The 20,370-nt window shown below is 51.5% G+C and overlaps 1 protein-coding gene across 5 annotated transcripts in view; it reads right to left on the bottom strand.

Moving 5' to 3' along the window:
• Nucleotides 1-20,370, bottom strand: part of TJAP1 (tight junction associated protein 1) — a 40,923-nt gene continuing 20,553 nt past the window's right edge. Inside the window, exons 3-11 of one of the 5 annotated variants that reach the window (XM_064509488.1) lie at nucleotides 17,543-17,636; nucleotides 15,944-15,997; nucleotides 13,893-14,051; nucleotides 10,493-10,521; nucleotides 9,264-9,425; nucleotides 8,512-8,578; nucleotides 6,644-6,751; nucleotides 5,793-5,897; nucleotides 1-4,131 (exon numbers count right to left, since the gene is read on the bottom strand). In XM_064509488.1, coding sequence (XP_064365558.1) covers nucleotides 2,815-4,131; nucleotides 5,793-5,897; nucleotides 6,644-6,751; nucleotides 8,512-8,578; nucleotides 9,264-9,425; nucleotides 10,493-10,521; nucleotides 13,893-14,018 — 1,914 coding nt within the window. In that variant the 5' untranslated portion in view covers nucleotides 14,019-14,051; nucleotides 15,944-15,997; nucleotides 17,543-17,636 and the 3' untranslated portion in view covers nucleotides 1-2,814. Of the gene's footprint in view, nucleotides 4,132-5,792; nucleotides 5,898-6,643; nucleotides 6,752-8,511; nucleotides 8,579-9,263; nucleotides 9,426-10,492; nucleotides 10,522-10,821; nucleotides 10,924-13,892; nucleotides 14,052-15,943; nucleotides 15,998-17,542; nucleotides 17,637-20,370 lie in introns of those variants that run through there. The other 4 variants (XM_064509490.1, XM_064509489.1, XM_064509491.1 and 1 more) reach the window with 4 other exon arrangements.

The following is a 20,370-nucleotide window of genomic DNA, read 5'->3' as shown; positions in this document are numbered from 1 at the left end:
TACTTTTAAAATAGTTTATTTCTGGTCTTAAAATATACATCAGTTTGAAAATTTCAGAAAAAACACATTAGTTACACATTAACAGTCTGGAGTTGGGACACTGAAAGTGGGGCCCACTCGAGGCCCAGAGCCAATACTGCCAGAGATGTGTAGGAGTGCAGAGGGCAGGCACCGTGCCTGCTGGGGGGCTCCGCTCCTCTCGAGGCTGCTGGCTTCCCCTCAATGCCTTGCCGGCAGCCTAGCGCTGCAGAGCAAAGATGTCTGGGAAGGCTACAGGCACTCCTTTCCACTCTTCCATCCCCTCATCGTTTTGTTTTTAGGCTACTGTGAACAGCAGCAAGAGTGGAGGCTACCTCTGCCATCAGCACCAGCTGCTTCAGCAAAAGTGGGTTTTGTCCCCCTGCCAGCATGCCAGGAGCTGGGAGAGCAGGGACTGAACCCCAGGGGCAATGCCTCCCATGCTGCAATGGAGATGACAGGCTGGCTAACCCACATCAGCCAGCCCGAGTGGCCGTGCTGTCCCCAGGATACACCATGAGCACTCTCGGAGCAAGGGGTGCTGCTCAGTGAGCACCTGACCCAAGATGACGCCCAGCAGCCAGGGGCTGGTGGCCGCCACAGGTTAAAGCCCCCTGTAATGCTGCAGAAGAACAGAAGAAACACAGCAGGAGAGTGGATGGTGAGAGCAGACACAAGGACCCCACATCCAGGACAAGGGAGATTAGTGCTCTGCAAGCTAAGAGGAGGCTTCTGCTCTCAGTACCAGCCTGCCTGTCAGCACAGGTATCAAGTGAAATACTGCAGTGAAATATGAAGTCCCACCTCTACTCCAGAGGATGCATCCAGCTCCACAACTGTTAGAGGTGGGAAACAAGGTGAGCGTGCAGGCAGCAGCTACAATCAAGGTACCTAAAGCAAATTACACAGCCACCAGAGCAGCCTGCAGCTCCTTTCACAGGCCCTGGAGCCTCCAGGCTCAAGCTGAGGCCCTGGCTGCCCCCAGCTGCAAGTGGTAAGCCCTTGGGAGAGAGGGGTTTTACTGGGAGAGGAGCCAGACCCCTGGACAGCTGGCGGCTCCACCTCTTGCTGTTGGCATCTGAACAAGAGCTCCCTCCCGATCAGAGGGCTGCTCTCCTCCAGCACAGCCAGAGAGCAAAGAGTACTCACCGAGTATGGCGGGAAGACAACACAAACCCAACTCAAAAGACAGACAGCAGGCCAGCGGGGTGCAAGGGGAACATAGCTGATGCTCTGCCTCACACCCCTACCGGAATTAAGAAACACCAGATGGACAAGGGCACAGGAGGAAATTATAAACAGGACACCAGGCTTTGCAAGCCCCCAGAAAACACCTACATCTACAGACCTTTCCCCTTCCCACCCCCCATTAAGACACTGAGCACACAAGACTGTGAAGAGAAGTCACGCAATATCACGCTACACTAGGAAAAACACGCAGAGAGGCCCTACCCAGAAGGGGAGGCCCCGGCGAGGCGCCAGAGCTGGCCTGGAACCCCCCCCGCCAGAGAAGGGGACACGTAAAGAGACCCAGGCAAAGGGCTGCTACCGAGCCGTGAGGTAGTGTATCTGCAGGCAGCAGCTCCTCAGCACTTTGTCCTCGCTCCCCTGACAGCCTCGCAGGGAGCCCTGCCCAGAAAAATCCAGCAGTGTCCTCCACTCCTTGCTCACCTGGGGTGAAATCTTTTTCTCAAGTCTGGAGGGATATGCCACAGGCTGGAAGCCAGGATCAGAGGGAGCACAGCTCTGAGAGCGGATCCTCCTCAACGCTCCCTTAATGCAGGCAACAGACTGGCTGCCAACCGCTGTGCCTGTTTATGCAGGGTGGGGAAAACAAAACAAAACAAAAAAAATACACCCCAAAACCAAAGGCCTGGAAAGAAGAAAGAAGCCCACCCAAGAGCAAAGAATCAGCACCATCTGAACAAAACAACAGCACAGAGTGGGGGAAGAGGTGCAAGGGAGGAGACACACAAACACAAACCCCAGCAACCAACAGGTGATGCTTCTCCCCCAGGAAGAGCGCAGGCTGGCTTCCCCAAACCGCCTCAGCAGAGATAGCACCGGCGCCCCACACCACAGCACAGGGATCCGTGCATTGCTCCTGCAGCGGCCGGGTGCTGAGTGCGGCACAGGAGCCAGGCAGAGGGACCTGCAGAGGCAGACTCTGAAGGAGAACCACCCTTCGGCATCACCTACCCAGAGGGCAGCTGGGGAAAACAAAATCCAGCAGGAAAAGAAGACACCAGCAAACCCAGCGCATCCCCGGGGCACAAGCCATGCACGGGGAGAGTCTTCATGCCTCGCTCATGGCCCCTGGGGGCTCCCAGGGAATCAGACACCACCGCACAGGCACTCTGCCCTGTTGGCACAAGTTAAAAGAGAACAGAGCAGCTGCGGGCACCAGCGTAAAAGAGAGTCCAGGGCCTCAGGTACCTGAGTAGGAAGGGAGAGAGGAAAGATCAGAGCATAAGGAGGCACAGGCACCAGGATGAGGGGGTACCAAGAGTGAGGTCAGGTACAGGCACCAGTGTGAGGCTGTGAACAGAGCTGTGAGTGTGCCAGGGCAGTGGGTGCGCTTCTGCGCACTGCATGTGCTAGTTCTGTGGGTCTGACGAGCTGGGGAAGGAGGACCCCAGCTCTTCCACGTATCAAAAAAAGAATAAATAAAAATTTCAGAGCAGAGCCCTGAGTCCCCCTGGACTTGGAGGGTGTTGAGGGAGGTTGCTCCTTCAGGAGGTGGGCAGATGGAGGCATCCCACAGCTCTGCAGCATGTGGCTGCTTCTTCCCCTGCCTCAGCTGAGAAGGTTCCCCTGTTCTTGGGCTTGTGTCAGACTGTCCTTGCGATGCAAGTGATGGACTCCCATCCTCTTGGGGCTGCGGTGTGGCCGGCTAGACGGAGGCTTGATCCTGCCTTCTCCACTCTCCTCTTGGGCACATCCTTGGTTGCTCTCTTTGCTTCCCTGGAGCAACATTTCTCTCTCCTCAGCTGGGCTCTCAGGCAGGCCAAGCTCCACGTAGTCCTTGTGCTTCTCTGGCAGGGGACTTCCAGGCTCAGCAGTGCCTCCACCATTTCCCTGCAGCAACTTCTGGGCTTCATCCTGGGAGAAATCAGTACCATAGTCTGAGGAGAAATGGCTCCTGCGGGCCCTGGACTCGGTGCTGTCTGTGTCCACGCTTGAGTCCCGGCTCACGGTCCAGCTGCAGCTCTGTGCAGACTCCTCACCATCCGAGTAAGCCAAGGCTGCCCTACCCAACTCCTGCATGGAGCGGCTGAACCTCTTCTGGAGCTCGGGAGCTGTGTCACGGCTGAAGGCCGTGCGGTTCATCAGCACCCGCTCCGAGGTGGGGGGCGCCTTGTCCACGAACATGCGCTGCCAGTTGGCCAGCAGGTCCTCCTCAGAGCTGGCAGAGCTGGCAAAGGCGCTGGGGATTTGGGGCGGGCTGCTGAACGGGCTGCTCTGGGAAGAGCCATGAGCCCTGGCTGCTTTGGGAGACTGCTGACAGGAACAGCTGGAAGCCGAACGGCGCCCTTCAGAAGCAGGGCTGTTGGGGAGCGTCCGGTGCCTGTCACAGCTCTCATCTTCGCTCTGCACCAGGCTGAGAGAGATGGCCTGGCGTGTAGCATACGTACAGTTGGGAAGGGGGCTGTTCTTTGGGATCCTCACTTTGTCCTCAGAGAATTCAATCACTTTGCGTCCAGGGTACATAGGATGGGGAGGGGAGGGTGTAGGGTATGGACTTAACTTCTCAAAGGCAGGCACCTCCTCTGACACACTCTCCACACTGCTTTGTGGCTTGCAGCCACCGTTCTGCCGCTTTCCCATATCTCCTCCTTCTTTCCCCATCTGACCTGCACTGTTGCAGGCATCAGGAGCAGCTCCACTCATGTCAACATGCACAAAGACATCCTCAGCCATGGGACAGCTGCCACTGCTAGACTTGGCTGAATTCAGAACCAGAGATTCTGGTTTCTCCAAGACTCTGGCAATGACTGAGGTGGGCACAACATCAGATGGGGCCAAGGTGTGGGCTGCCTCTTGACCAGGGCTTGCAGACTCCTGAGTGCTGTGCAAATGCTTATTGACCATGTCCTGCAGCTCATAGGGAAGCTATGGAGAAGGAAAAGAGCATTAGAAGACAACTGCCAGGCAAGCCAATAGGTTGCAAATAGTCTGCCTTTTCCAACCCTCATGTGTGCTCTACGCTCCTTATCTTGATCCTAGTACATTTGCCTACCTTGCCTTGAGGAAGGCATCTTTCTCCAAAGCAAACCTGCCTTGTAGGAGCTAACAAGGCTCTAGCTATAACACTATAGTTGGGGCCTAGGCCATTCTTCACAGGACCCATTTTGGAAAGAGAACAGCACAAGGTGGCACACAGGCCTCAGGCCCACACACTGTGAGCAGAGACAAGGCCTAGCTGGCACATGCTAGACAGGAGTCTATTGATCTGTGGAAAATCAACTGGCAGTTGCACTGAAGCGACTGAACAGCCCCCAGTGCTGAGATCTGCAGTGCTCCCCGAACGCAGTAATTACAGCCTTGCCACCTTGGCAGCCTGCCTGAGGACAGAATCAATGCCTTCCCTCATTCCCATCAACTACCCCATCTCATCTCACTTTCTCATCCTCTCCATTTTAGATGGGCAAACACGGAAGTCTATTATCACAGCCTCAGGACTGGGGTCTCAACAAGGGGAAAGCACTGTTCTTTATCCTGTTCTCCCTATCACACCACAAAGCTGCCTTCACCCCAGTCACCGCACTTGCACAGGGTGCGAAGTGGAAAGCAGAGCGCCACAAACCACTCAGTGGTGCAGCAAGGCCCATCCAGTCACAGCCAGGAGGCAACTGCGTCCAAAGCTGGGGACACAGGGCACATTGCATGAGAACAGCTGGCTGCAAGGCAGACGGCTCCTGCACAGCGGGTCAGCTTCAGTCCCCCTCCAGCAGCAGCCACGTGGGACATGGCACTCTGGGTGACAGAATTCAAAGCTCCAGGGAAGGGAGACAGCTGGGAGAGGTCAAGGTTACCTCAGCAGTAACTGATACGCTGACCTCAAGAGCGCTAATTTGAGACACACTGGGGGAGGGTGACGTATTGGTCACCTGCTACGTACAAAAGACAAGTACAAAGGTTGGCTGAGAGGAACATTTGAGGGGCTGGAGACTAGGGGTACAGGCAAAGAGAGCTGAGGCAAGGTCCTGATTGCTATTCCCAACCCAAGAAGTGGTGCTACTAATGTGAAAGGCCTAACTCCTGTGTTTGCTAATGCTGAGGCTTGGACAAGGCTGGACAGACCCCATGGGGAAAGTATGACTCAGTACCAACTTCTTCAATTCAGAAGGCCCAAAGCCCACCCTGAATGCTGCTCCCCTAATTCCTCCTCAGACCAACAAGTCACACAGGGCCAGCCTACTGCCACTCCACTCTTAAGCAGGCAGCATGGCCATTCCACGTGGCCAGGTGAGAAGAGAAAGAGGACAGAGTGGTGGAAAAGAGAAGTCTGTCCTCCTGACAGCTCCTATCAGGCACCCAGCAGGCTATCAAATTCAAGGTTATTGTGCTTTTTATAACAGCCCCTGGCTGAGTTGTGAAATGGAGCTGGTGTGAAAGAGGAGCTGGCAGAGGCTCTGTGCTGCCTTCTCAGTGGGAGTAGGAGCCCCCCTCACATCTCAGTCTAGGGCTGAGGGAGGAGAGGCCAGCTGCCCTGCAGAGAAAACTGGAGCAAAGCAAAGGGCAGGTGGAGGCTATGAGTCCTTCTCCCTCACCTCAGCAGGACTGCTACTCACATCAGCAAACTTGTGGTTCCTGAAGTGGGACTTGTTACACTTGAGCAGCTGTACTGCAAGGTTACAGTCCTGCCGATACCGCTCCTGCAAGAGAGGGCACGGAAGATGCAACACTGTCAGACTGGCCTGGTCTCTTCAACTAAAAGGCATCACCTGACCAGATGCTGCTTGAACAGAAGCATACGAGGACATCTGATGAATCACTCATGACAGCACCCACCACTCACTCCCCTCCATACCCCACCTTGAGGCACTTCAAACTCCAGTATATTTCCTTATAATTCAGCCAGGGAGTCCCTTTCAATTCCAATCCCTTGTTCCAGGCATATTCTCTGTCAGTGTATCAAACCCCTCTCTCTAAGGAGTTTAACAGCCTCCAAAAGTCCCATCAGATTTGCTATCCCATCCCATCCCAGAGCTCTCAGTCATCCCTGTAGACCCTGCCTGATTTCCAGCACCTTGCAGCCAGGCTGGAAGAAGTTGAGAGCAGCCAACAAGCACCAGATCCAAGAACTGCTACATTAATGCTGTGGAAAAGGCATCAGCCCCTTGCCAACTCTGACATCTCAATTGGTGCAGCCTGAATTCAGGTCAAACCTAACGCTCAAAGACCAAAAGAGCAAACACATCAAACTTGAAGATCAGCTCTTCCTTGCTCTCCCCCTAAGGCCCTTTTTATGTTTGCTTGTGCCTCCTGCTGCGTACACCTCCCACTTTCATACACACCGAAGTCATTCACATGCTTCTCTACACTCTAACTAATGACTTGGAATGAGAGGAAAACCCCATACCTCACGCACTTCCACCACCATGTACAGACTGACACTTACATTGAGTTCCTCCAGCTTATTGATAGTGGTTTTGGCATCAAGCAGCTTATTAGTGAGCTCTACAATCTCCCAGTCCAGCGTCTTGCGGTCCATCTCTGCCTTTTTAATCTGGGATGTAAGAACAGCAGGTGTAAGTCTCACCAGCATGGAAGAGCCTGGCTTCACAGCCCACCTCACCCCAAGCATAGCACAATGATACATGTTCAGCTGGGATACAAAAACTTCTGGACAGACCGACAAAGGGAACAGCCTGGCTCTCTTCCCAGGGAGGGACTCCGCTAGTCCCAGAGGCAACAGGTGGGTTTCAACCTCTGATGCAGTACCTCTTCTTGTAGCACAACCATGTTTCCTCTCTGCCCAGTGCAGAGCTCGCTTTGATGCTTCTCTAGAGAAGCATAGTGGGTTTGGAGTGGTTGATCCCACACTGCCACCAGCAGCAAAGACGTCTGAGCTTGTGATACCTGCCCCTCTGCTCTGGAGCTAAAAAATGAGGATACTGCCCATAAAGATCCATCTGTCAACGTTGAGTAGACAAGAGGCATGTTTGGCAGGGAGAGGGCACCATCTTGGAAGAGCTCAAAACTTGCTCTGGTAAGAAACAGAACCTGTGGAGCTTCATCCACAGCTCAGTTAATGCCCTCCTCACAGCAGGAGATCGCTCCTCTTTAAACTGCCTAACACCTTGGGCACAGGGCAGATAGATACACTGATGTAAGAGCGGAGAGAGCAACAGCTCAGAGCAACCAAGCCATCCCCTTCTCAATAAATTCCCCCCACAATGCCCCAGCCTGCTCTGAGGCCGCAACCACCAGGGTCCAGCTCTGGCTGTGCTGTGCTACAGCTATGCATACACTAGGGGTAAGGGGAGGAGGATCTTTCCCAAATATGCATGGCCCCTTTAGGCACCAGCACAATGAATATTAACCCAAGAAGCTCAAGTGCTAGAACCAAACAAGCATCATGGGCTACACGGAGGCAATCAGCATCTCAGCTGTCCGACTTGCCTGCTCACAGCCCAGAAGGGGAAGGAAAGCGAGCAAATGAGGCCCACAGCCTTCCACATCCTGTGCAGTGCCACAGCACATGGGCACTGCTTCCCAGCACGCCATGCTCCAGCTGGCTTAGAGTCAAATGCTCTTAAGGCGGAGCACTGCAAGCTAAGACCTGCTGCATCTGCGGGCAGCTGCTGGATACCAGGTGAGCCCTTGGCTGGATGAGTGCTGGGGCCCCTCCGTCTGGGATGGCACATGTGGGACTGACAATGAACTAACAGGCTGAGACACAAAAAGAGGAAAAAGAAAAAACACACAAACGAAAAGACGCAACTGCAAAAATCCAGCTTTGGCTGAGAGAGGCCTGAGAGGTGAGTGCGCCCAGTGTGTGCCAGCGGCAGCATGGGGAGGAGAAAGAGAGAGAGAGAGAAAGAGAGAGAGAGAAGGGAGGGGAAGGGGGAGGGAGAGAAAAGAAACAGCCATGAGTGTTATGAATGCACACAACAGACACACACGCACATTGGCTTTGCTCTGACTAGCCCCGCTGTCCTCCCAGGACCACCCCAAGACAGGCTGACACATCCCTGGCATTTTAAGAGGGACTGAAGCAACATGACGGAGTACCATGCGATTATGTAATGAGGAACCAAGCTTACGTGCATGACGAAGTGGGGGATAAGCAAACCAAGTAACCAGTTCATGACACAAGGCTGGGATTTTTTTTTTCTGAGGCGGGGGAAGTAGGTGGCCATGACCAGAATCTCACTGTTACCCACTGCCATATCACTCAGTAAAGTCAGGGTCCCTTCCCCCATATGCTCCTAACATACAGGCCTCATCCAGCTCCTCTTTGAAGAGACTTAACAGGGCACTTACCAGGGCATGCAGCTTCTCCTCCAGGTCTTGATTGGTTCTCTGGGAAGCAGTGTAGCTGTTCTGCAACCTACACAAACAGAAGTGCTCACATGGGAATGGCGCTCAGGCAGCTACTGAAATCCCCTTCATAGCTGCCAAGCACACCACCAACTCCACAACTCCAGAAAGACTGGTACTTGCAGTGCTGAGACAACCAGGCAGTGCTGAGACAACCAGGCACATTATGCCTCACTTGTACCACGTTATGGCCTTCAGACCCCAAGTTACTAGAGCAGAGGCAAGGCTGGCCTAGTGACCTTCCAGGCTCTTGCAGCGAAGGGTATAAATGACTTTGGAGTACTCCTTTGAGATATGCCCTGTATAAGCATGTGATCAATGATGGACAACGGTTTCTAGCTGAGACACTATCTTCTAGGTAAAGTCGTGGTGCAATTATTTGCCACCATCAGTGGCTCTTTGCATGTCAGTTAACTGTACAAGCAGGATCCTTCCTTACATCCAATAGATGAAGAATTCCTTGCTGCAGTCAACCCCTCAAGTTGCATAGTGTTCCTACACCATACCCTGGAGGAAGCTGCACCAAGCAATGGCTGTAGAGCCCTTACCCTCCTTACAGTCTGGGGGAGCACCTCTCTGAGGATGCAGCATGCCTCGGATCAACAAAACATGGCACAGCCTACTCAAGCCAACTGAGCGAGTCCTTGATGGGAGGTCTCTCTAGTTCTATCCCTCTCTTGTTTTCTTTTCCATACCTACGGAATTTGTCCTTGAATTTCTCCAGCTCCTCACGGTTTTGGCCCAGCTCCATCTCCAGGTAGTCCTGACCCGACTCCAGCTCCCTCTCCATTGCCTCCATTTTGTTAGTCACATGGGTCAGCCGTCGGCGCAGTTCCTCATTCTCATGCTGCAGTAGCCTGGGGCAGAGAGGAACAAGGTACCACTGAGTGCACGAGGGGGTCTCTAAGCCAGAATGCCCCTCCTGCCCTGCTCTAGGGCCCAGGACCCACACAGGATCCCAGGGAAACCAGGCACTGAATTGGCAGGAGACTCCAGCCCATGCAGTGAGAGGTGCATCACTGTCGTGAGGTGGAGACTCAAACCCTCAAGGAGCAGGGGCAGAGAAGCACATACCAGCCAGTCAGCCATGTTATCATCTCCCTCTCATGTTGCAGTGCTGGGATAAAGCCCACTAGCCAGATGGACTGTTCAGCTCCAGTATCCCTCACTGGTGAATGAAACCCACTCAATAATTAATCCCAGTCCAGGTTAGAGGAGTTGAAGGCAAAAGATTGAAAGCCCTTTCTGCTCCCCCTGAGCTGTTCAAAAGCCCTCACGCTTTTAACACATGGTAGAAAGAGCACCCCCACACAGCCTGAGCCCAGGAGCAGAGGTGATGGGGTGCAAAGGGAGATGTAATCACAGCTGTCAGGCAACCCCACTCTAACATTAACTGCTTTGTTCCTCTCCAGCCAGGACATGCCTCGTGGTCAGAAGCATTTCCTGCTGCTTTTCATTCCTTAGTGATCAGTCGCTCAGAGAAACTCATAAATACAGCTTCTTTCTGGCAGTGCAAGCTCACTCATCACCATGGTTTGGAGCACAGTGCTAGCAGCTGTCTGTCCCCACATCACCAGCAGCAGCTCCTAGTGCCTCACACCAGAACAGTGGCAACAGAAAGGCACTGCTGTCTCCACCTTTATTAAGGCTTCATCTCCTATTTTCTTCCACACCCACCAACTCCTCTGCCTGCACCTATACTGGGGAGCTCTGTGTCCTCCCTCCAGGGAAGACAGACATGCAAGGCAGATGTTGGCAATGCGCAGACTAAAGCTCTTCCCACATGGCCCCAAGAGGCTTCAAGCTCTGAGGAGAACCCACAGGGCCAGTCAGTTTTGATGTGCAGGTGGCACAAGCAGGATGTGAGGAATCGGTACCACACAGTTGCAGCACAACAGGCATAAAGGGGGAACAGGACACTTACTTCATCCTTTCTGCATCCGTCAAGGAATCCTGCACAGGGAAGAAAACAGTTGTGAGATCCTTACAGAGGAACAGTGGGTCTCACATACCATCCTAAATGCCAAAGTCTTGATTGGCAGGCTCTACCTGGGACTCTCCCTCACCTGTTCTGACAAGCCATGCTAGGCAAGCATAGGGAAACTGGGAGCTGTACACACTGCTCAGCTGGCTGATACCAAGACAGTCTGTGTTCTGGTTCAGGATAAAACAGCTAGACCAGAAACCACCATACAAGTTGGGTTACTTTTCCCTCTCATGATGCAATCCCAGCATCTCCTGTAACATTGTCACCTTAGCTGGTGTTTCAGCTCCCTGCATCTCCACAGTTACTGGGTAGCAGGAATCTCAGAGGCCAGCACATGCAGAATTAACATGTCACCACAGCAATCAGCACTGGAGAAGACACACAAAAAACACTAGTGAGAATCATTTGGGAGCTGAAAAATTTGTCTGCCATTTACTTCAGCCAGGTTGTGCAGGGAAAGGAGTTTCTTTCTGCAGACTTGAAACCAGCCACTGTAACTAGTCTGGGGTAACACAAGAAACACCAAAGGCCAGAAAAGCCTGTGAATGAAACTAACATTCTGGGCAAGATCCCCAGGGACATCTGGAGCAGGGACCTGCAGAACAAGGAGACACAGCACAGTAATGAGAACACACGGCTCAAACACAGCTCTGTGCTCTCTGCACTAACCCATGAGATGGCCTGACAGCATGGCAGGAGAGATTAGCACTAGTAACCACAGTAGTTTCTGTGAAAGCCCAAGGCTGTGACCATTACGACAAAGGCCAGGCTATCCACAGGATACTGTGGAGCCTTGGAGTACCAGCAGCACTGCACAAGCCCAAAGTCCTGCCGCCCTTCAGATCTATTCATTAAGTGTCACAGCCAGCTCCAGGCTGAGAAGCCACACCACAGAGACAGCTGTGGATGAGGCTAGGCTGCTAACAGTACTAGAGAAGAGAAATCATCCCAGTCTTGGTCCTAAGACATCACGGGGCTGCTCCCCTCATCAATTCGCATTTTAAAAGCATAGTGTTTAGTGCTTGCATACACTCTCCCACCCCTAAAGGCAAAGCATCAACCTATCCTCTTCCTACATTCCAACCCCACATGCAACGGGTTAATTTACGCATAGTTATCTAGCAACTGTCCTCCTTCCCCCCCTCCCCCCCCCCAAAAAAAAAAAAGAACAGCTCAGTACATGTTTGTGACCAAGCAAAGGGGATATGCGATTCCTACTGAAATAAGGCTATGGCCCCAAAGCAGGCTGGAGGAAAAAAAGGTTTACAAAGACCTGAAACAGCCATCAAATATAGAGATTCAGTAGCCCAGGATAAACAAGCATAGGGCATACACAAAGTACCAGGAGCATCCAAGCAGCTCCTGACAACAAAGCTGCCTGCCTCCCACATGCCTGCTCTCCACAGCCTCAGGGGGCCTCTGACCTGCCAACAGCTGGGAAGTCTGCAGTGGGGAAAGCACCACCCACTCCTGCTTTCCTAACTGCTGGGGCCAAAGGGAAAGCTGGTCCCTCCTGGGAAGATATGCCCAATCTGGAGCACAGCCATGAGTGACACCAAAAGAGAGCAGCTTCTGGGGATTAACCACCCGTCAGGCTGCTCACCAACACCAGCACTTGTACCTCCATGCATAGCACCTGCTATCTTACCCCATCTCAAACCCCACTGAGGGGCAGAAGAGGAGTTTGCTCTTGCAGCTTCTCTCTCTCCACCCCTAGCTCATTTGAAAGAGCTTCCTACAGCAGACAAGGCAATCTGGCAGGCCTTAGATCGAGGCCTTGATCCTCACAGACACAATGAAAGCTTTTTGACTGCGTTTCTCCAGAGCAAGGTATCACACTCCAGCAACCACCGGGAGATGGGAACATGTCTCAGGGTGTGCTCTCACTCCCCACACTGGCTTTAAAGACAAAATGAGATCCACGTTGGGCCACTGACCTCTGTGAGACCTCTGTCTGCAAGCCTGACCTCTGTGAGACCTCTGTCTGCAAGCCGGTGGCCCTGGCACCTACCTTGTTTAGTGCCACGCTGAAGGAAGGGGAGGATCTAGATGGGGAAGGCCCCTCCTCCCGACTCCAGCGTGTTGGAGGGGAGCAGGATCCTTTCTCTGGGTAGTTCAACTCCACTGCACGCTTCTGGCCAAGTTTAGTACACAGATGGTGTGGCTGCAATAGCCGCGAACTGGGGCTGGTCTTGTCCCTTCTGCCCTCTGCCCTGCTTTTCCATGAAGACAGTGAGTGCTGCTGCCCAGATGATGTCCCTGCCAGCCTCAGCTCTGCCAGCTGCGGCAGATCATACTGACACAGATCTACTACCCTCCTCTCCAAGGAAAGGAGTTTCTCTTTACTGTCCTTTCTCCCCAGGACAGGTTTCTTTCTTAGTGTGGAAACTCTCTCAGCTTCTTCAGCGTGCTTTCTTTGGCAGGAAGCCATTCCCAGCCTCTCATGTTTCATCTCTGGTTTTCTTCTGCTTGGACAGGGGGATCTTTCAGTTGCATGATTGGTTTTGACCTCTTCCAGGTGACCTTCCCCCTGGCCTTCTGGCACAGGACCTCTGGGGAAAGGGGGAGAGTCCCGATCTCGCTCTGCTCCTCTGGCCTCTCCCAGTGAGCGCAAGCGAATGGGACTCAGCACCCGGTGGGTAATCTCATCCAGGAATTTGGAGAACTGCAGCTTCTCCTCTGTGATCTTCTCCTTGCGCTTGACAGAGTCAGCGGCACTGCTGCTGCTGCGCTCCAGGGAGCGCTTCTCCCTATGGCTGAGGCAGAGCTGAGGATCGCTATACTTGTGTGAGCCACGGCCACAGGCAAGCGTCTCCACTGAGTGGGACTTCCGTAAGCTCTCAGGGCGTGGGCCTGTCATGCCAGTCTGCTTCAGGATCCCTTTGAGAGGCAGGTGTGTGGAGGAGACTCGAAACTTCCGCGGTGTCAGGACTTCAGGAGGCTCTTTAAACATAAGTGAGCGCTCCAGGCTTCTGCTCTTGAAAGAGCAAGTGGGAGGGTGTCTTTCATCTCCAGACACCACAACTGTCTCCATGCTGCGGCTCACAAACTTTCTGAGGTGTCCATGACTGCGATTTGGGCACCGCTTCCCACTTCGCTGCCCCATCTTTCCACCATGCAGCAGTGCCGGTGAGAAAGTCCGGCTCTTGATATTCAGCTCTGCTCTGCAACCTGTCACTTCCTTCTCACTGCTTGACTCCAGGGACCACAATGAGGAGAAGTTCAGGTTGCAAACCTCAAACCCCTCTGCCTGCTTGAGCTGGCCTGCCTTGGCGTAACTAAACCCTGTTTGCTGGTGTAATGGTGCTAAGCCCTTTGCCACCCGGCAATCCGTTACCTGACTCTGTTCAGCCAAGATCATGCCATCCTGGTCGTCACGAAGGATGGGTACGTCGTGGCGGATCTCACGATGCTGCGGGGGTGCCTTGCGGTAAGGCTTCTTGGATGGAGCTGTGCTTGACATCCTCCCACCTACGTGGCTCCGACAGCAGGTTACCTACCAACAGCAGAAAGGGCACAGAGGAGAGAGTCGCAGGTGCTCCATCGAACCCTAGAAGCTACCCAGCAGGAAATCAGCTCCCCTGAAGTCCCAGAGCAGGTCCCCATGCAGGGTACTAATAGAGCAAGGGAAGGAGGTGACCACAGGCCTTGAGCAGCAGCCGCAGAAGAGAGGAGCGGAGTAAGAGGTAGCTGTGTCCTTCTCCCAGCCAGTGAGACCAGAGGGCTGGCACATCCTCTCCCCCCCCGCACACGCTCACTCACGTAGTTTGTGTGTGTCCAGATTATATATAGCAAACGAGAACAGGCCTCAGAGCAGCATATTGATTAGGCTCTTTAGGAAAGGCCTTTTCCGATATGGAAACTGCAAGCCTTACAGGCAGCAGTGACAGCTGCGGCAGGAGTTATTGATCATGTGCTGTCACTGTCACCAGGGACTACGTGGGAGGAGACTCCAGTCATTAAACAGCCCAAACCCGCAAGTTTTTAGCTTACACTTGAACCCAACTGGGGCAGACCCCAGGAAGCTTGCCAGAAGGAGGTACTGCACCTTTACAACTGCTCATTCTGTCAGAAAACCCAGAGAAGACCCCAAAGTCACAGATTGCACCAAATGAAGGAGCAATGCTACTAACCTTGGTACTCAAAGTCAGATGTTGCAATATGCAACAATACCACTAAGAGAAAGACCAGATTAGTTGCTGCCCCTTCATCCCAGCTGTGTGGGGCAGTAGGATTCCTCATAGGCAGGAGCAGTAGCAGTACAGGAACAAAAATGGGGCAGAAGGAAAGCAGGTATCTGAACGCACGGAAGAATCTTCTTCCTTATACCACCTTGAGACTGTAGTGAAGGGCAGAGAAACTTCCCCAGGCAGCCAAGATTTGAGTCATCCCAGTGGGCACAGGACAAGAAGTCTCAGATGCCAAGCACTCTGTGCACGGCCTGATACCAGATTTCCCCCCTGAGGACAACACATGCTTTATTCATGGTCCACCTATATTTAGGAAAAGTGCCCACTTTTTATACCCCTTTGCCTTGGTGGATCCTAACACTGGTCATAAGCTGGTGTCTCTGCAGTCCTCAACGCCTGAACTGCAGTACTCCAAGCACAGGACTGGCTTCAACTCACATCACCCCCTGCCCTCATCTATAGGCAGGACCATTTGACTCACCTACACACATTTCAGGCAGTTGTGACCCTCCCTATAGACCAGTGGGTACCACCAGGTCAGTGACCTGGCAGATTTCACCTGCTCTGAGGAGCCCTGAGAGCCCTCTCCAGTTTTTATCTGCTCTTGCTTCGCTGTGTCTTCTCAACACCTAGACTGAGCCCCCTGAGCGGACTGGCACGTGTTACGTGTCTGCACATAGCACAGAGTGGCTCTAAGCCACAACAGGCTTTACACATCACAGGAACATTTGCAAGCTGTCTTCCCCCCTGCTGAAAGACACAGGTTGACAAAAGCTTCTTATGTCCTTTCCACAGACATAAGCAACTTCTTAGAATTAACCTGTAAAGCTCCTCCAACAAAACACTGTAAAACTCACTTTTACTGCAATCATTCCCTCAAGGTCTCTTCTCCTAAAAACTCTGAAGTAGGTGAAGGTAACTCTAATACTTTGACCACATCTAGCATACCAAATGTACATTCCACTGTATCCCCAGACAAAACAGCTAAGCCTGCCTTCTAAGAAGGCATTTCTCCTCTTCAAAGAAGAATGCTGAAATCCTGGCTAGAAGCAGGTTTATGAGCACCCCACCATTCACCAGGTGATCTGGGGGACTCTTCTGTCAACTCCTGCCACGCTAAGGACAGGAGGTGCTCATGCAGATATCCCAAGCTCGAACCACTGTAATTTTTCTAGCCCACAAGAACCTGAGCACTTACCAGCCTGGGCTCAAATCTGAAGCCTCATGAAGCAAGGACACTCACTCAGATGCCCTGAAGAAGGGAAACACGAAGAGCTTAGCATGCATCAGAAAGCCAGTTTTGAAACCTCATCTCATAAGTATGTAAGGAATAGGGAATGTTTACAGCAGAAGACAACTGAATGCTCATCCCACTCCAAGTCCCTGCCCCAACTCACAACAGATCTTCTGAATGTAAAGGAAATCAGCTTTGGGAAGTCAGAGCCAGCAAGAGCTGGAAAAGCTCCTGGCATAGGCATGTGCAAGGCACTCAGGAACTCTGCTCCAAAATCCAGGAAGCAACATCTTCAAGGGAATGTTGGTTCCAGGCAGGCCTAAACAAACCTCCTGTCAGATGGGGTCCTTACAGCTAATCTATTCTTGTTGCTCTAGAGGGATGCTAACTGCGAAGCCTTAGGTACAGAACTCGGCAATGCTAACAGTTACCGCACTTGCCCTTTTAAGTCAGTGCTTCTGCTAACACTCTATCTACAAATAAGCTGGCAGTGACCAGATTCTCACTTGAGCCAAAAGGTTATTTCCTTGCGCCTACAGCTTTGATAGCCCACATCTCTGTGAGAGGGAGGAAGGCAAGCTATTCTCTGACTTCCAGCAAGTAGCATGCCATGCTCTACCTTGCTGCTAACAGGCTGCTGTAAAGTAATGTCCATCCAACTAGGGACACAACACAAGTTCAGAAACAAACTTCCTCTCTGTTCAAAGCCCAGGGTACCAATCATTACAAGAAGAAAAATGCATTGACCTGGGAGCTAGCTGTAAGAGCCTAGCTCCATGGTCATCTCCCTGCCACTGGTATGAGAGAGATAGCAGTTGGACCCTCCCTTCCCTGATGCACTTCTGCTGCTTTTCCTCAACCAGTGGCACCAAGCCCTGAGAGGCAGGACAGGAGTGCAGGGTGTGGAACAGTTGTACACATACAGGGAGAGCCAGATAGAAGGTGAATGGAACAGGCAGGCAACCGAGACCATGCAAACTCAAGTCCTGCCAAAACAAGTTGAAGAGGTGCCCCAGCACTGGCCCTGTCTCAACAAGCTGTCTGGCCCCTTTCCTTACTACAGTGTTATAGTCGGGTCTTGACTAGCACAGGAAAAAACAGCTTCAATCGCATAACTGCTCCGCGGGGCAAAGCTGTAAATTCAGGGAGAGAGAGAACGTGCAAATCCAGGAGGGCCCAGGTCAGTGTAGTTTGAACCTGCTTTTCCACCAACTCCCAGGATTTGGTTCAGCATCAAGGCAACACTACCAGCCACGGGTTGGCAGACAAGCAAAGGCTTCCAGAAGCAGCTGCCCTCACAGGTCCACACGTTTCCATTGCAGAGGTGCTCAGAACAAACACGCCAAAGGCCTCACTGTCTCTCAGCATGCAGTTCCTCAAGCTCAAGCAGGACTGTCCTGCTTCCTACCCAGCACCTAGCAACTCTGCTACTTGCTATCTCATCTCCACCTACCTGGAAGAGACACCAGAATTTGTAATCTATCCCCATAATCGGAGAATTTCCAGAGACACTTAAATACTCACAGTCCTCTCCAGATAACTTCCCCTTAACTAAGGACTTACAGATCCAAAGTGACGATGTGTCCAAACATCTCTGGCTGCTTGTCTCCGAGTCAGCTTTCCCCGTCAACATCCAGCAGCGTCTGGCCAACAGCTCCTGAAACATGAGAAAGGAAACTTGGTGTCAGTCACCTATCAGCACAACACATGGAAACAGGCATGCGCAGAGCTACCTACAGCCAGGTGCCAGGACAGGAGTCAGTAGCACAATGCTGCACCATCAGGCTGCTACCTGATGGTAGGACCCTCTAGTGAAACAAGCTCCTTGTCTCCATGGTGCCCCAGAAAGGGAAGGTCTTTTAACCATCCCTCCACCAAGCAGGGTGCCTATGCAGACTGGAAGCATGGCTGCCTGGAGCCAAGCTCCTAATCAGCCTCAGAAAGGCAGCAGTTTTTCCAAGAAGGCTCCAGGGGTCATTGCTTCCCCACTTGTGTTCTCATCCAACACCAGGAATCCAGCCTCTGTCACTCTGCCCCAACTACCCTGTCACTCTGATTTCTTTCTGCTGGATTCCTTCCACCAACCAGCACAGTTAAACCCTTTCTGTCTGCAACACCTTGGCTTTCTTTGCTACCACAGATCAGGGGGAGAGAGAGAATCCCAAGGTGGCTCAATTCACCACACCTCCTTTCAAAGGAGAGCAGACACTCTCTGCGGAGCAGATGGACCTTTTGCTCCAAGGCAGAAAAGCATATAGATAATACCTAGTAATAGAAATAGGCAAAAATTCTGCTCTACAATCACCAAGCTATTCACAAGCCTCTCTCAGAAGGAGCTTGCAGTCAAGTCCACATTTTGACTACTCCAGAGCAGCTCAGCTTTAGCCTGAAGCTATAGGAGGAGGCAGCTCTTCCATCAAGTCTTTAACCATTCTAATTAGCACTGTAACACAATAGGAAACTTCACCTCTTGGTGCCTTTTATCTGCACTTTCCATCTCTCATCAGCAAGCAATGCTCCTGAACATTTACAGTCCTCCTCCTAGCTGGCTATCGTCTGCAGTAGCTCCAATTCTACTCTCTTCTAGCTACTGCCTAGAGTAGTTCAAGGATCATTTCTGAGCTAACTGACAGGTACAGCTTCATAGGAATGGCTTGCATGAGGCTAGAAGACTTGGGCTCACACTGGTCAGTCAGCAGCGGTCACCTCTTCCAGGCAAACAGACACAAACACACAGCAGGTCAGAAGACTCCAGAAGAAAACTAACGACTTGCTCTGTTAATGCAAAAAGCTGAGGAATCCTCCACTCCCTCGTAAAGAAAGAAGAGACACAATCTCTTTCCCCGTCACAGTGACAGAGTGCAGTTCATCTTCTGAGTACATAAACTTGCCTGTAATTGTTTCTATCAGAGAGCATCCTTCACAGCAAAATTCACCCTCTCCACTTGCAGAATGGCTACATTCTCTGTGGGGTCTGGGAAAGGCAAAATGTTTATCACACATCAGGAACATGTGATACAGCACAGAATTGCTTAGACTGTTCTGTACAGGATCCACAGAACCAACAGCCACTTGATATTCATGCAAAAACCACAACACTACCCATCTGCCTCACTTTTTCTCCAGTAGACCTCTTGTTCTTCACAACACATCCAAAAAAGGACAAAAAAGCCAGAAGGGGACCCTTTGGACAAAAGGGGAGAGCACTGAAAAGAGTGACATTTCCAGACACCTATTGTCTTCCTGACACTTGGCAAGTCCCTCAAGCCCCTAGGTAACTAATATTTAGGCTTTGGTTCTGAGACTAGGAGGCACCCAGGTTTTGTTGGCTTGAGGTTGAAGCAGTTGACCACTCCCTGAAAAATGCAGGGGGCAGAGAAGGACTTGCAGGGTTTTCCCCATCATCACTTTTTCTTGTCTTGTCTTTTCTGCCCCTATAAAGTAGCCTGTTTGCCAGTGTTCAGGCTCAGCAGTCTCCCTTCTTTGTGATTATGTAGCAGAGGATGTTTCTCATTTCAGCCATTGCTTCATTTTTCCAGCCTTCTCCTTTTAAAATAGCACCTTTTTTAAGGTTGTATTTCTTTAATCTTACTTTTCATTCAGGAAGATAAGCTTGAATGATAAGAGAAAACACATTCCATAACACAATCGGAGCAATATTTGTTTCTAGTGCAACACTACAGAAACATTCCTTAGCCATCACAAAGTCAGAGTACCCTGAAACACTCTGATCCTAATACCCGCATATTAAAAAAAATAAGAAAAAGGAAAAAAAAAAAGAAAAAAGCTGCTACTCTTCTGTACCATGTATCTAAATACCACAGCTAACCCAGAATTTCTACTGTTTGGGCCAACCTATATTCTGAATATATATCCAGTACAGGATATTGGCACATACTGCTCTAGGAGGTAACAATTTCACTCCACGAGCATCATAGGAAGCAAAAGCAAGAAAGACTTGTTTCACCTGCCTTCCTGTGCTTATCTGATAGAGTCAACCTTAGCCTCCATGTGTCTCAGGATAGATTACTTAGGCATGCTTGCTGCAGCAGCTTCTCAAGACAACTAATCAACGAGATGGATGATGGAAGAACTGCATCAAGAGGCTCTGTCCAGGAGAGATGAGTCTGTCTGAAGTCAAAAGCAGCCCCTGCAGACTACTGGTGCCAAGTATGATCGAAAAGGACTGCAAGGTTATTAAAGGACGCTTTAACATTTAATGAGAGATCATCTTTTCATTCAAAGAAGGAATCCCAATTAGAAATATGTTCAGACCCATTCTGTTGCTGGCTACTCTTAGGCTCTACTTCAAAAAAGAAAGGATGACTACTCCTAGTGCAGAAACTTGCATCCTAGTTCTGCTTGTATCAGGTATGTTAATGCTCAAAATT

This window comes from Dromaius novaehollandiae, chromosome 3, assembly GCF_036370855.1.
Source record: "Dromaius novaehollandiae isolate bDroNov1 chromosome 3, bDroNov1.hap1, whole genome shotgun sequence".
Lineage (NCBI taxonomy): Eukaryota > Metazoa > Chordata > Aves > Casuariiformes > Dromaiidae > Dromaius > Dromaius novaehollandiae.
The sequence above is the reverse complement of the archived record's forward strand: the minus strand, read 5'-3'. Positions and strand labels throughout refer to the sequence as shown.